Source organism: Benincasa hispida, chromosome 9, assembly GCF_027475165.1.
Source record: "Benincasa hispida cultivar pf3 chromosome 9, pf3_genome.v1.1, whole genome shotgun sequence".
Classification (NCBI taxonomy): domain Eukaryota; kingdom Viridiplantae; phylum Streptophyta; class Magnoliopsida; order Cucurbitales; family Cucurbitaceae; genus Benincasa; species Benincasa hispida.
Window position 1 is genome coordinate 25405750 of NC_143486.1, and position 15645 is coordinate 25421394.

The window sequence follows — 15645 nt, forward strand, 5'->3', positions numbered from 1 at the left end:
CCTAAAATTCACTATCCCTCCGCCACTCCAAGTTCATTTCTCTTTTTAAGTTTAAACCCGAACTCAAATTGAAGTTTTTTAAGAAGTCTTGGGTAAACAACTTTCTTTAACATCCTCATTAAAAACATATTTGAAAGTTATATGGTCTACTTGATAAAAACTCGATAAAACATAACCAACCAAACTCGTTGAGTTAGAATCATAACTGAACAAAACTTATTTGAATTATAAGAATCGACAACTCAAGCGAGTGAGTTGAGTTCAAAATAATACAACACAGATTATTTTGTCAAGTAGAAATAGGAAAATTTGAAGCTCCAATCTCATGATAGATACTTTAGCTTGTTGACAGCAGTCATCTTTCCAAATGAACTGCGAAAGACCTATTTTAACAAATAGTTCATCTCTGTTCTAATCATTTTCACTAGTAAAATGACAACAATTAAATTAATAACAAAACAAGCTCAGAAACTGGGTAGCATTGCAAGTCAAAAAGGGAACAAGAAGTCATTTATATACATATACTATAAGTTATTTGTCAAAATTTCTTTTAGGGTTTTTCAATCAGAAAGGTTATCAACCCTAGTTCCACAACCAGGCAGCGTTCAAGTTTGAATTCTTTCCTCTTCGGCAGAATCTCAAAAGGGAATTTCTTTTTCAAACTATCAAACCCAACTGTCAAGCCGATGAATCTGATGAACTTGGTAAGTAGGATTCAAGAATGTAAAACAGCACTCTGGACTAAGAAAATGTCCATTTGCAGTGTTGAGATCCTTAATACAACATCTCATTCATGTTGGCTTCAGACATCTTTTCTAAGTCTTCTTGGGACAACAAGGTCTTTTTACCGCTGCTCCCTGCCTTATCATAGGGTTGTGCCATCTTCCTAAGGAACTGCACCCACAGATTTAGTTTCGATTCAATTAATTTGTCGGTAACAGAAAAACCAAAAATGCTTAGACATTCTTAATAAGTTGGTAGTTAAACATGGAAAGAGATCTTATAGAAGATGCATTTAAGATAATAAACCAAACTTTGCTTCCAACTGCAAATTCAAAGGGGAAATGGCACCTCAAACTATTCAACATCCTTGTTAGAGCTCTAGTAATTAATTAGAACTTGAAGGAGACGATTTGAATGCCAACAATTTGTAGATGGCTATTCTTCCCCTTATACTTATCAATAAACAGTTCCTTTTACCAAAAAAACAATTTGTAGATGCGTACGAAAGAAAATATGTCAATATCTTAGACTACAAAGATGTTAACGATTACAAACCTCCCGAGCTATGTGCAGAGCCATGTCTGTGCTCAAATTCAAGTGTGCATCACGTAAATGTGACAATATCCATCCAGGCAATTTCGAGCGCTTGTCATGACGGCTATACCTGCACAAAGGTCAAAGAAATAAATCAAAGACTATTCATGAGATGAAAAAAATCAGTAAATCACATTTTCAATATTTTTTTTTACTAATAAATTGCAAATATCATGGTATTTCTTGAACATATCCGAAATACATGGTAGTTTCCCATTAAACCATCTTTTCAAGCATCTCAATTAAAATCGTCCTTTGAAAATATAATTTCATGCTAAATAGTAATTGTCAAATGTCAACATCCTGCCAACATTTCTCGAAGGAACTAATGATAATAAGAGCACATCTGGTAGAAGTAGAACTACAAATTTCAACTTACAATCATCATTTCAAATTCTTCTCAACTTCTATTCTCTAGCACTTGCATCAACTTGCATGATGCACACTTAATTGAAACAAGAAGCGCTCGGTGCTTAAACTGATTTTACACCTTCCATCTGGCGTGACAACCACTGGCTACATTCCGAAGCAAGCTCAATTGCATGTAAGTGTGTGGCAAGGACCCCCTCATTGGTCCATCTAATATGGTGCGCACCTTCAACAGGCACCCAACATGGTTGCCGTTTCATCTCCATGTTCATAAGCTCATGAAGACAAGATTATTATCTATGAAAAGAGGAGCGACTATTATCTTCTACAATTCTCCTTCCCAAAGAATTTCTTCTTCACGGTGAGAGAGAAATTTCTCCTAATATGTGGCTCTACTCTTTAGTTTAACCGCTAACTTCTGTCTTCATCCTAGGCCCCCCTTTTTTGTCTTTAGTAATTATGCTTTAAATTCTTGTTTTAATTACATACTACATTCTCATTACGACGAATGGTTTTATCTTAAAAAATTGATGATTGTTTCTCCAGCATTCTGTGTATGATTATTTTATTTATAAATTATTACTGGATAATTGTTTCAAATAAAAAAAACTGATGAAAAGAAGTTGGCCCATTTTCCTATATTTGAAAATGGCCCATTATTATTATAGACACCCTCTATTGCACTTTATCTCACATGTTTTAGAACTTGTAAAGTTGAGAAGGTGCAGTGAGTTGAATCAGTATGAACAATCTCATATATTTTGTTAAGATACATGTCATCCAATGAATTGGTGAATCGTGATTTGTGAACTTGGTGTAATAACTAAAAATCTGTTATGTAATCGAGGAATTGATTGAAACTACGTAATAATATCAATAAAGGAAAAATCAAACCTTTTATCAGCAAATATCATCATCCCGTAGTCAGCCTTCGATCGGATAACTCGACCAACACATTGTGCAGCTTGTCTCTGCTCAAATTGTCAGAACCAGTTATTTCCACCATACATCAAAAGAGCTTCTACAGATAGTAAGAAGAATAAGTTTCCCATACCAATGCATCAAAAGTTAAAAAATCCCCTTCCTTTATTTGAAATGTCTCACGTAAGTACTCCAGCCGAGCAAGCAAGATTCTGAAAATAAAATCATTATCTAGACAGTCAGAAACAACCCAAGCCCAAACAAAAACGACCACACCAGCCTCCTCACCCCAAGGGACAGCCAAAATTTAAAAATTGCTTTATTGCATTGGTTAATCATTGTCTAGTCCCATAAGTTCTCATTAGAAAGTCAGAATGTGAAACTCACTTGCTTAATGTGTACTGAAAAGGAACACCGAACATTATCACCAACCGTCCATAATGTCGATCAAAATCTATACCTTCAGCAACTTTTCCCCTGCATTAGCATAGATTGAATTCCAAATCATATCACTCATCTTTTAATCCGCATCTCTAAGAAGTTATATGAAAGTGATTTTTTTCTTCTGAATGAATCCAATAATTTTATAGATGGAATGAAATCACCAAAAGAGGAGGATAGCCTCCCAAGAAAGAACATGAAAATTCTTCCATTTGGTACAAAGATCACATAAACCATGGCTATTAAGTGGGAATGAAATTTGCACGATGAAAGGCTAAAAAAAATTACATGTTCAAAAACAAATAACTATGCCTTTTACTATAACCAAAATTCCAATAAATACCTAACCAACTGTAGCTGGAGAATATTTGTTTTGTTTTTGAAAGGGTGTCCAAGAGAAATGCTATCAAAAAAGCTAATAGCTATCTCTTCTGGATTCCCTTTGTTCTCCCAGCTTATGAAATATTTTGTAGAGAAGGGTTCGAAGATTTGTTTTTGAGAGGAATGGTGGGGGGTTTCTCTCCTCTGTGCTTTGTTTCCACGGTCTACCACCTTTTAGATAAGAAATTACATTTGGTGACTTCTTATCTTGCCTTCCACATCTCATATACCTCCTTAATGGTTTCTTCAGGCTTTTGTCGCCCTCTTTCTGTGGAGAAATAATGGAAGTGACGGGCCATTCTCTCTATCCTTTGTGATCTTCATGTGTGCCTTGCGGAAGGGGCTTTAAGGCTAGGACTCCTAATCCTTTTGGGGACTTCTCATGCCATTCCTTTTTTCACATTTTATGTAACCAGTCTCTCCCACATTGCCTTGGCTTTCTCCTCTCTTATTAAAATTGTCAAGGTTTTTGTCGCCCTCTTCTAGTAGAGAAATAACGGAAGTGACAGGCCATTCTCTCTATCCTTTGTGACCTTCATGTGCCTTGGGAGAGGGGCTTTAAGGCTTGGACTCCTAATCCTTTTGGGGGCTTCCCATGCCATTCCTTTTTTCACATTTTATGTAACCCTTCTCTCCCATATTGCCTTGGCTTTCTCCTCTTTTTAAAGATTAAAATTCCCAAGGTCAAATTCTTTACACAGGCTTTGCATGGGAGTGACCTTGGACCGAAAAGGCATTCCTCACATTCTTCTCATAGAACTCGGTTTATATATTCACTATTTAGGCAAAATTGCCAAGGAAGCCGAGACCCCTCCCCTTACAAGCCCTCTGAGCTTTACCCAATACAATGAAAAAGGATAATCTATCCCTCTCCCCACACAGCCTAAATATAGCCCTTCACCCAATCTAACAAAATGAATCTTTTCCTCAGGCCCACTTCCAATATGTTATTAGCCCTAACTAACTATTTGCAACAATTTAAGCCATTCACAATTCATTCTCCATTTCTCTTTCTTTTTCTCATATACCTCCTAATAACAGGGGGCCTATCACTACCCGCCCCCGAAAAAATCACCTTGTCCTCAAGGTGAAAATCTGGAATTTGTCTACCCCCGATGAAAGCGCTTTGTGTAGGAGCAATTATGCTTGGCATAATTTTCTTTAACGCTCGGCTAACACTTTCGCTACAATCTTGTATGTTATTGTAGTTAAGCTAATCGGTCTAAAATCCCATACAAAAATAGCATCTTCCTTTTTTTGAATCAAGCAAATGAAGCTCTAATGACTGGTGCTTTAGAGTATAATGAAGCGTAAAAACCCAATATTAGGTCTTCAAATTCCTTGAGTGATCTTGTTGGTGAACCTTGATCATTAATCAATTCTGAAATAAAATTCCTCCTCTTTTTTGCTGCTAGATATCTATGGAAAAACTTGGAATTTTCATCTCCCAAACTCATCCAATTTAGTTTACTTTTCTGTCTTAAATTTCTTTCATCAATGCGATAGAGTGATAACAATTCAGTTTTCAAAGATACTCTCATCTCTTTTTGAAAGGAATCTTTCTGAATTTTCTGCTTCAAGATCAAGTTTTTCAATTTCTTTTAGCAATGCTTCTTCTGCTTTTCTCTTTTGACTCTCAATATCTGCATTCCATGATTTCAATGCTGCCTTGATTTTCCTTAATTTAGAGGAAATAACAAACCCAACCCAGCCTTGTTGAACTTCAATATTCGATGCTCTTTTGATTACTCGGTAGCTTTCTTTAATGTCCAACCAACTGTTGCAAAATCTGAAGGGTGGAGGTCCCCATTCAAAGGCATCGGCTTCAAGTAGAATAGGAAAGTGATCAGAAAAGGTACGGAGCTTGTCTTGCCACTCTAGTATTTGCAAATAGATCATCCCATTTATTAGAGATTAAGAATCTATCTAGAAGAGAACAAGAAATGATGTTACCCTCATGTGACCACGTAAAACATTGCTAAGAGGAATTTCCATTAGCTTTATCTTAGCAATGAAATTACTAAATTTTCTCATTCCTCTTGTCAATCTCCCCATATGAAAACGTTCTTGAATTCTTCTAGTAATGTTAAAGTCTCCTCCAACACACCAAGGCTCCTCACAATAACCCGAGAGAGATACAATTCTGGCCATATGTACTCCCTTTCTCTATTATCTGTAGGTCCGTAAACCGTAGTGATCCAATAGGACTTCTTACATATAGTCAAGCATTTAACAAATAAGGAATAACCTCCTTTCAGCACTACAGTAACCGAAATTTTACTTTCATCCCACATGCTTCTCCAGATTTTCCAAATGCTTTGATAAAAACCCACCAATATCTTTCGAGCTCCATAACTCCTTGATGAAATCGACATCAAATGAATCTCTCTTTGTTTCTTGAATTAAAACCAAGTCTGGATTTATTTTCTTTAAGCTTCTTCTCAATGCCAATGTCTTGGAATCATCTCCTAAACCTCTTGTATTTCATGAGATAATCTTCATAATATGACAAGACGAGGTTGGAGCTCTTGAACTGAAAATTACCCGATGATCAGATCACAGTCCTCGACTACTGAAATCAAATTTTGAGGTATATCCTTCTTATCTACGGTTTGAAAGGAGGAGGTATCAGCACAGCCAACCATTTGTTTTTCTCCCGAGTGAACTAGATGTTGCAAGTCACTGTAATAACCATCGAAATTCCTTTCTCCTTTCTGAATTTCCTATTTCTTCGCTGCTCGCACTGACTATAGAATCGCCATCTGAATCATATTGGCTCTTTTGAATAACTTGTTGAGAATCAGGGGTACCTCGCACAAAAGGCACACTTGAGCCAACAATTTTGAAATCTGAATAAGAAAAGAACTAGAATTAAGAGGAGAATTAACAGACTTGACAAGGAAAATCCCAAGGATTTGTACTTTGATGCAACAACTTTCAAGCAAATCAGAATTTGTTATGGCTGTCCAGGAAAAGAAGTGTTTTTCCGAATGAAATGCTTTCTGAGAGGCTTGAATAAGTGAGGTTTTCTTGTGTAAATCAAAGCACGAGCAACCGAAGAGTTTTCACCTTTTTTAGAATTGTGTATCAATGAGCTTGTGTCCGATATCTTCTTTCTTCTTTCGTCTTTTGAAGTGTCATTTTGAGGGAGGCTATCAGTTGGCATTTTAATGTTATTATTAATGAGGGAGCTGGGGAGTTTATTCAATAAGCAGCCGCCTGATTTCTCAATATTACCATTTGAACCCGATCCTTCATCTCTATTAAATTGATGAGACCTTTGAACTTCTTTGGGCGATTTTTCACAAGACAAAATTTTAAAATTAGGCTCATTGGGTGGGATTTCGAAATTAGGCTCATTTGGCAGGATTTCAAAACGGTTTCTTAAAGGCGGCTCAGAATTCAAACGGCCAGCAGCTCTTTTTGTCGTATTTTGTTCCTCTTTCTGCTTTTCCTCAACCGTGTTCACATTGGTCTGATCTTGAGGATTCATTCTTTGTGTGTAATCTTCAAATTCTGGAATAGAAGAACCCCTCTTTTTAATCTCCGATTCAATCTAAGAGGTGTTACTCAAACAACTTTCAGCATTGACGGTTGGGCTTCTGGAATAGTTTGGTTTGATCCTCGATGGAAGGAGAAATTCGAACTTGGAATTTAATGGATCACATTCTACTTCCTCATCCTTCATAACTTGGTTTAGTCAAACAAATCTCCTTTTACCTTGCTGGGTGGGTTAATTGATGAAATATCACCAAAGTTCAAGAAAATATTACCCCTCTTTTCATTTGAAATTTCTAACATTGCAGGGATGAATCCGCATAAATTTTCCTAAACTTGGATTTTGGCCTCTGAGACATTAAGAAGATTTGGAGTTTCGGTAGCAATATTTTTCAATCCACCAAAATAAGCGTCAATAGCTTTAAAAGTTTGTTTGTTCCAGTAGTCAAGCGGGAGATTTTTAATTGATAACCACCCACTTAAGCCTTTTGAATACAATGGTCTACTATAAGTGAATCTATCCCATTTTCCGAATTTCAGGTGGAAACAACCAAACTTCTAATATTTGCCAAGATTCTCGATTAATTCATCCAATGGACCACGATCCATTTCAACCAATGCGTTTTCTGCATATAATGGGTTGATTATGACATTTGCTTGAAAGTAGAGTTTAAGTGATTTAGTGATTTCTAACTAATTATCGAACTCAAAGCGGCATGAAACAACCCATAAATTATTAAAATCTGCTTGGAATACATCTGAATTCTTGACGACCCATTATTGTTGCATACTTTGTTTATCGGGTACAAAACCAGAGGACTTGATGGTGGTCAGATGGGAGAGCAAGGAGCTGGCATGAAGGTGGTCAGATGGGAAGGAAAGGTCAGAGTGAAGGGTTGGAGATTAATCGGATGTGAAGGAAGATATCGGAAAAATGAAGAGAGGAAACGGACAGAGAAGACTAGTCGAAGAATGATTGGAGAAACGGAAGAGAAGAGGAGAGAGGAGAGAGAAGAGAGCTCATACCTTAGATTGGAGTTTGTTTCTATAGTTAGGTTTGAACTCCTTTTGTGGGATTTTTCTTTTTGGTATGTCTACAATCTTTCATATTTCTCTATGAAAGCACGGTTTTTTTAAAAAAATGAAAAAGAAAGTACAGAAAGATAACTACTCATACTTGGACATTAAGAATACTCAAAAGCTAAACTATCACAATGTTTGTCTACCTTCTTATATGCCTCATCTTCCTACTTCATGGCAATTTCTTCGCTACAAACTCTTAACAAACTACAGTGTTAATTACCATACTAACCTCACTATTATCCTAACAGAGGACTTGTGGAAAACCTTTGATGCTCTTTGGGAAAACCACTTGCCAATTAAAAATTCTAAGGTCTCCTAAAACCTACTGGCAAAGGGACTTCAGAGGAAAACATGGCCCTTCACAACTATCCTTGCAGATAACCATTCCAAATCTCCAAGTGTGTGGTGGATCAGGAGGAGGTGTTTTCCCAACTCCAAACAGAGGGAAATGCAGCAAAGAAAATGGTCATGAATGAGATATATCATGGGAAGAATGCCTAGGAGGCAGCTCCTCGGTGGAGGGGTTCCAATTTTAATGAGCTTTCGAGCAGAAGGGGACTGCAGTCTAGGAAAATGAATAAATAGGAGCATCCCCAGTGCACAAATTGAGCCAAGACCTGGTGGAATTTCCATTATTCACCTTGTGTCAGAATTCAGAACGAATAATAACTTCGTAAGTGTTGTGGTAAATGTGACAATGAATCGTCACAACCATGTGGCAAGAAGAGAGCTGTTTCTAGTAGATTGCCCATATTGACAGTGCCCATATCAACAGGGAATTGGACTTTCTTCCAATTGACAAGATGAATAATTTTTTTTTTTTTTAAGGAAACAACACTTTTCAGTGATATAATGAATATTATTTTAAACACTAGCTAAATATTATATGTTACACCCATAATACAAACTTCAGTGCAACAAATATAAAAACGTATTAATTAAATTTTGAATCATAAACTGGAATCTACAGTAGAGATCTTTACTTTCAAATAAGAAATTCATTAAAAGTTCTGGTGTCAAAGCACCATGGCATTTAAACTGCAAAATTTGAGCAAAGTCTTAACCCAAAATCACGAATAACTCGAGGAAATCAAACCTCTCTTAGCATGTCTTTCACGTTCCCATTCCACTATGATAACTGATAAATTTTGAGAATGAAAAAAATTAAATCATGGTTCAGAATATTCGATGCAACAGAATGAAAATTCAGCTTTTCTCAACTATTAGACCAAGTTTTATCAGACTTGGGAGTCATTGTCAATCATCTGCCACCTATCCAGTGATACACAAGTATTCACATATATCCATTACTTGTATGAAAAGGATAATACACGTACAATTCTTTCTGAATCACACTATTTTGCTGACTAAAAAGAAGCGGAAAAAATGGGGAAGCATTGACAGAGGACAAGGATACCTGGCTACGGAAAAAAACACAGCACCTCTCCCACAGTCACAAGCCTTGCGGTAATTGTCAAGAGCCAGCGTAGTCTCCACGACATCTTGGGTCTCAATGAACACAAGTTTGTGCTGCATTATTTCCTGAGGAAATGAGTTCAATCGTTGAGTATGATCAGGGTAGATCACGTTAAGACTACTTCCCACTAAAAAGCTGTTAGCAAGCCAAACATGAGTAATTGTCACCTTTAGTATGCCAGTTTCATTCCAACTATTTACAATGCCATCCATATACGAGTAACTGACGAAGAAACATACTATCCCATCAGGAACTGCTGAGACCATCTCAAGCAAGAGCCTGCCATAATTCCTTACTACACCAAGATCGCTTCTCATATCAAATTTAGTACTTACTGGAAGCTGATCACTAGAGCAACAAAACAAACTGTGTTCAGTACAGAAGATCCAACGTTTAACTAAAAAAAATAATAACTAGTTTTTGATAAGGAGGATAAAAACAAAAAAACTATAAAAAAAAAAAAAAAAAAAAAGACTAAAACTTTAATAACAATATATACAACGAAAGGGTAAGGTATTTCAACTGAACCACACACCTGCCACGAGTGAGAACCATTGGGCATATGCAATCTCTGGTCAAGGACATTGTAAAACTTCTGCTAACAACAGGATTAAAATTGAGCAAACGAGGGTAGAGATCAATTGGGCTCAGAGTACCAGATGTAATCACAACTGATTGAAATCGTTCAAACACAGGCTTAATAGCAAGTGAGGCATCATGACAGCTAAGCTGAGGAGAAATAAGGAATATTTAATAAATTTTGTTTAAAAAAAGCCCATGAATACTAAAAACGCAATATAAAGTTCAAATTTAAATTTCAGTTAATAGCATCATGTATGAGCTAGAGGCTATGCAACTAGGGAACAAAGATAGATGTTTACTTCTTCTTTAGGAATTTTATCTCTTTTCGCTCTTTTTTTTTTTTTTTTTTTTGATAGGAAACAGTTTCATAGAATAAATTAAAGGTACAAAATCAGAGCCCATCCATGAAGATTACAAAAAACTTCCAACTGGATAAAAATATATTTAAACTATAATTGCTTGATGTAGCCTCAAGGAGATAAAAGGAGAATTCTCTCCAAAAATCAAGATTGTCGATCTTTTATTAGAATAAGTAATGTATTTCATACAAGAGGGGAGAGTTCCTATTTATAGAGTTTTACTACAAGTGGGGGTAAAAAGGAAATTAACCTAGAATATTACCTAATTACCCGATTAACCCCTATTCTTCTTACATCATTCCACCCCTCCAAAAAGAAAACTCGCCCTCGAGTTTTAAAAAGAAAAAAATTATGAAGCAAACAAGGAATGAAATAAACTTGCTCAACGTAGCATGACCAAACCAACCTCCTACATTTTGAACAAAAATATTATGATCAAAAGTATAAATTCAAGACAAAAGATCCAATATTGCCACCAAAAGATGAACTTCTCCATCGGGCATAAACCCAAAAAAGATGTTTCCTTCAAGCTCATTCAAAGGACCAATCACTGAAAAACCACCTTCCAAGGAAAATCGTTCAAGAATCACGTATTCTTTATCATTCACTTCAAGTTCTTTGATAGTTTGGTGATCCATTTCCACCGCAACCAGTGTGTCATTGTTCTTGTTCGATTTTTGCTCGGTGTTTGATACTTCTTTTTCATCTTCTTCGTTGGATTTTTCTTCTTCATTTGAAACTATTTCCAAATCATCTTCAAATTCTTGTTTTTCTTCAATTTTATCTTTAAAATTTTCTATTTGAAAATTTCCCAATCGTGATTCTTTTGTTTTTTCTTCGGTATATGAAATCAATCCGTTCTTGAACTCTTGCAAATGAATTAATAGTTGATCAATATGTTGAACGTTAGATTTCTTTTGTTGTTTTCTTTATTTCCTCCAATGCTACAGGATCTAAGTAGTCATTTTGTTGGATTCTTGAATATGTTTTAATCTCATGATGGGTATAGGACCCATCCATTGATTCTCTTGAATCAACCTTTTTTTATCGTGTTTCATAACCAAAAGAGTAATTTTGAGTCTTGAACGTTTTTCTTGGGCTGTAAAAATCCATTCTTGATGATTCTTTAATTCATCTAACTCCCAATCTTTACGTTGATATCTTGAAAAATGGGTTTGATTGGATCTTTGGGCCCTTTTCCGATATTGTCGCCTTCTTATTCCGTCCCAATCTGCCCTTGATACATCATCGGAATTACTAGAATCACTAGAATCAAACTTCCAATGTGGAGAGTGATAGATTCTTTGGGAAAATCGAGCATGGCAAAATTAGTATGTTGAAATTCTTCTTCGGAATCACTTGAGTCATAATTCCAGCATTCTTTTTTAAGTAAATTTGATTTTCTTGCCCATACCAATTGTTATATTTTTTCTTGGACGCCTTCTTTGGTCAGTAATAGTCCATTCTTGCAAAATCTTGAAAAATCTTTGGTTTCTTCTTTCTTTCTTAGAATTTCAAGGGTTCTCCCTAGTTAGATGTGTGTTTGTTTGGCAACGAGCACGACTCAGGAAGCTCCCTCTTGTGATCAACATCGCCAAGAGTTTCACAGTCTTCCACCAGCGACAGTCAATCTTGGCCCAGGCGGTCGCTATGATACCAATTGATGTAGCCTAAAGGAGATAAAAGGAGAATTCTCTCCAAGAATCAAGATTGTTTATCTTTTATTAGAATGAATAATTCTATTTATGGAGTTTTACTATAAGTGGGGGTAAAAAGGGAATTAACCTAGAATATTACCTAGTTACCCAATTAACCCCTATTCTTCTTACATCATTGCTAAAAGGTAGACCTTCTTTACACCAATAGAAATCGAAAAATGAAGAGAGTCGAGCAATTCCTCCGAGGATCTTTCCTTGTTTTGAAAGACTTTTGTATTCTTTTCATTCCAAATCACCTAAATTATGGCCTTTTGTAAAGATTCTAGGACTTTCTTATTTTGATTTGTACGTCTGGTCCAATGCAGCTAATGAGCATCTCAAACATTATGGTTCAATGTAAAAAAAGGCTCTTACATCCAAAATTTGGTTCGAACGTAACAGAGGGGACAAACTGCTGATTGGATAGATTGATTAGATTCAGCACATCTTCTTGCTTCATGATGGTGTTCTCAATCTAAAGCTTTTGCCAATTATTTGAGTCAGGCATTTGTTTGAACCGGAATGCTTTCATTAATTCAACTTAATTTAGGATTTTATGCCCTTGTATTACTCGACATGTATCCTCATCAATTTTGTTGTTCCTTGTATCTTGTATTTTGGAGCACTAGACTCTTTTCATTATATCAATGAAAAGAACTGTTTCCATTTCAAACAAAAAATGATTAGTACTTCTGGACAGTCTCAATATTGATATAGGAGAAGATGAGAGAACCTCCAACCTAGAGAAAGGGAGTTGAAAAGGCTGTGTGTGGATCTCCTAATCTACGACGCCTCCACACTTTAAGATCAGAACCATAGCTAAATACTAAAACCGTGTACCTATCTGTGAAGGGGTCCAGCTCAAACTCCTCTCCACCATCAAGGGATCATCTTAGCCTAAGATTATAATTTTTAGCGTCCAAATTTCATACTACTTTCAAGAAGGATGTGTGTGTGTGTTTATGCACACCCTCATGTGTGTGTGAAAGAGAACTAAAGCAAATATAAACTAACCTGCAGTACAGGGTCAGGGATATGGGGCATTCTCTCATCAACAGGCTCAATTATAATTGAGAAACCTCGTGCATATGTTCCAATGAGTGTTGCAAAGTCACATATGGTCTGTATGTGCAAAAACTCATCTGTGTCAGTAATTTCAAGTGTCAGCATGAGGGAGTGGAGACGATCATAACAAAACTTCAAGGTTTTTTGGTCAATTCCAGCCTGTGAACCAATAGAGCCAACAAAAGTCACAAGCCCTTCCTTCTCAACATTTTCAGTGTCCAAACGTCCTTCAAGATACTGAACCAATCTCCGCAACACATGTATAAAGTGTTCAGCTCGGCGTATATTTCCTGGCACGGCCTCCTTCAAAATATCATCTGGAAGGGCAGGGTTTGAAAGCCACGTGTCCGAAACTGCATCACAAAATTAAAGAAAGCTAGGATATTATACAAGGAAAAAAAACCATACAATCTTGTTTCAACTACAATAATGCACAACATACTAGGTAGGTTTCCTCTTTGTGCCAAACCCTCCACCAGCCTGTTATATTCTGCACGCAGTCTACCTGCATCAGTTTCCTTGAACCTTCCTACCATATCAAGGAAATATACTGATTAAATTTCAATTCAAGAGTAATAGAAACACCTAAATACCTAGACAGTGCATAGAATCTCCTAGCGCATCTTATTGAGATTTAAGAAACCTAGACAAATCTCTCAATAAGAGATATTTGCACATTAACTCTTAAGAACATTAGAAACAAATGAACCAGTGACCTTTCATAATATGGTATAAAAATAAGAGAAAGTTTGGCTCTACTGGCATGCGTATGTGCTAATGACCAAGAAGTCTATAATTCGAATCCCCCACTTTCCATTGTACTCAAAAGAACAATAAGAGAGCAATTTCGTATCTGATTATACCTATCAATCTCCTGCCGCATCTTATTGAGATTTCTTCTGGCACCTTCAATAGTCTGCCTCCTCACACTAACACTAAGGGCTTCAATACACACATTATCAATGTTGTGCGCCTCATCAAACACTACAACAGATTCTCGCTGCATTTCCTTGGATATAATGCTAGCCACTTTGGGATCAAGCAAGTATTGATAACTATATACTACAACATTTGCAAACTGTACCATATGCCGTGCCAAGAAGTAAGGACACCAACCCTTCTTTGTCCCGAAAGCTCTCAGGTCCTATAAATTCAGTGAGGAAATTGCATGAATTATCCATTCAAGGTACTAACGATTTCCGTCCAGAGAATTGCATATTAGAAGAATTTAGTCAATAAAGCCTGGTTTATGTAAATGATTTCAGAAACAATTCGTCTCTAGACAATAGTACTAAGTAAAGCCGTATGTGAAACTCAAACTTTATCTGGCAACCCTCAACAAATTAAATGCTACGGAATTATAATCTCAACACTGTTTCACGAACTAAGCCCCGAAGGAAGAGACTGGAATTTTAATTTTTCATAAGGCAATTTCTCAGGAAACCAAAGAAATACTGTTCCAAATCATTCAGAAATAAATCTCAATTCAAGCAGTACCTGCAACGTATAAACCCCCGGCGGCAACACCGCACTGGAACCCGCCTTTTCATATTGCTCAAAGAACTCACAAGTAGGCACATTGGGATTCTCAGCCGCCATAGCCCTAACCCAACTCGCCGTCAGCTTGCGGCAACCAGCGTCGACAGAATCCCGACTCTCCGACGCCAAAACCTTCGGATTGACACACAGATTCTTCCTGGACGAAAGCCCCACAGCCAAGATCTGAGCGCGAGGGCCAAGCTGCTGAACCTGGTAATCATGGAGCAATCTAAGCTCGGCGAGGGTCTTCTCCATTTCGTGGACAGTGCGAGTGCAGTAGATGAGCTTGACAGGGTTTTGGGGTTTGGAGAGGGCGTAGCTGGTGATGAGGGAAAGAAGGGCGATGGTTTTTCCAGTGCCTGTGGGCATTTCGAGAAGACAATGGCCCTTGGCGTCGAGAGCTCGCTTCAGCTCGAGCATGTAAGCGTATTGCTCGGGGTAAATGTGATCGTAAGGGAAGTAGACTGTGACATCCTCCAATTGAAACTTCATGGTGCTTGCTCCGCCGGAGACGAGCTAATGGCGGAGAAACAGAGACGCGGCGACAGCGACGGCGACGGCGGCAGGGAGATTTCAGATGTCTGGCTGAGGGTGCTCGTTCTCACGCGAACAGAGTATATCCCCGAACTTCACAAAGCCTCCGTCTCTTTCACCCGATTTTCTGTATTTGAAAATGCCCTTTTCCTTTTTTTTTTTTCTTTTTTTCTTTTTCTATCTTTTTCCCTTCTTTCTTTTTTGTATCAATGCAAATAATAATACAGCCTTATAGGAGGCCGAGTAGGCATAAGATCTGAGTCCTCTTTAAATATAGAAAAATAAATCAAATATTTATAAAATATGGTAAAATTTTAGAACGTTGATAGATACGGATAGATTTCTGTAAGTGTCTATTAATAATATTGATAGATACTGATAA

General features: G+C 37.0%; 1 protein-coding gene across 1 annotated transcript; it reads right to left on the reverse strand.

Moving 5' to 3' along the window:
* Positions 1–447: 447 nt before the first annotated feature.
* UVH6 (RAD3-like DNA-binding helicase protein) lies at positions 448–15504 on the reverse strand. Its single transcript, XM_039042410.2, has 12 exons — positions 14688–15504; positions 14054–14334; positions 13633–13715; positions 13140–13543; positions 10023–10216; positions 9655–9835; positions 9428–9552; positions 2995–3084; positions 2741–2819; positions 2581–2657; positions 1279–1387; positions 448–894 (listed from the first exon to the last, which is right to left on the reverse strand). The coding sequence occupies exons 1-12, from the start codon at positions 15219–15221 to the stop codon at positions 775–777; spliced, it is 2277 nt and encodes a 758-aa protein (XP_038898338.2). The 5' UTR covers positions 15222–15504; the 3' UTR covers positions 448–774.
* Positions 15505–15645: the final 141 nt, after the last annotated feature.

Bases quoted from the DNA above. Each gene is read 5' to 3' on its own strand.
- UVH6 (XM_039042410.2), bottom strand. From the start codon at position 15,221: ATGAAGTTTCAATTGGAGGATGTCACAGTCTACTTCCCTTACGATCAC. The intron at 13,544-13,632 runs GTATGTTGTGCA...TTTGTGATGCAG, and splicing joins ACAAAGAGGAAACCTACCTA to TTTCGGACACGTGGCTTTCA. The intron at 1,388-2,580 runs GTTTGATTTTTC...ACCTTTGTGCAG, and splicing joins ATGATATTTGCTGATAAAAG to GTATAGCCGTCATGACAAGC.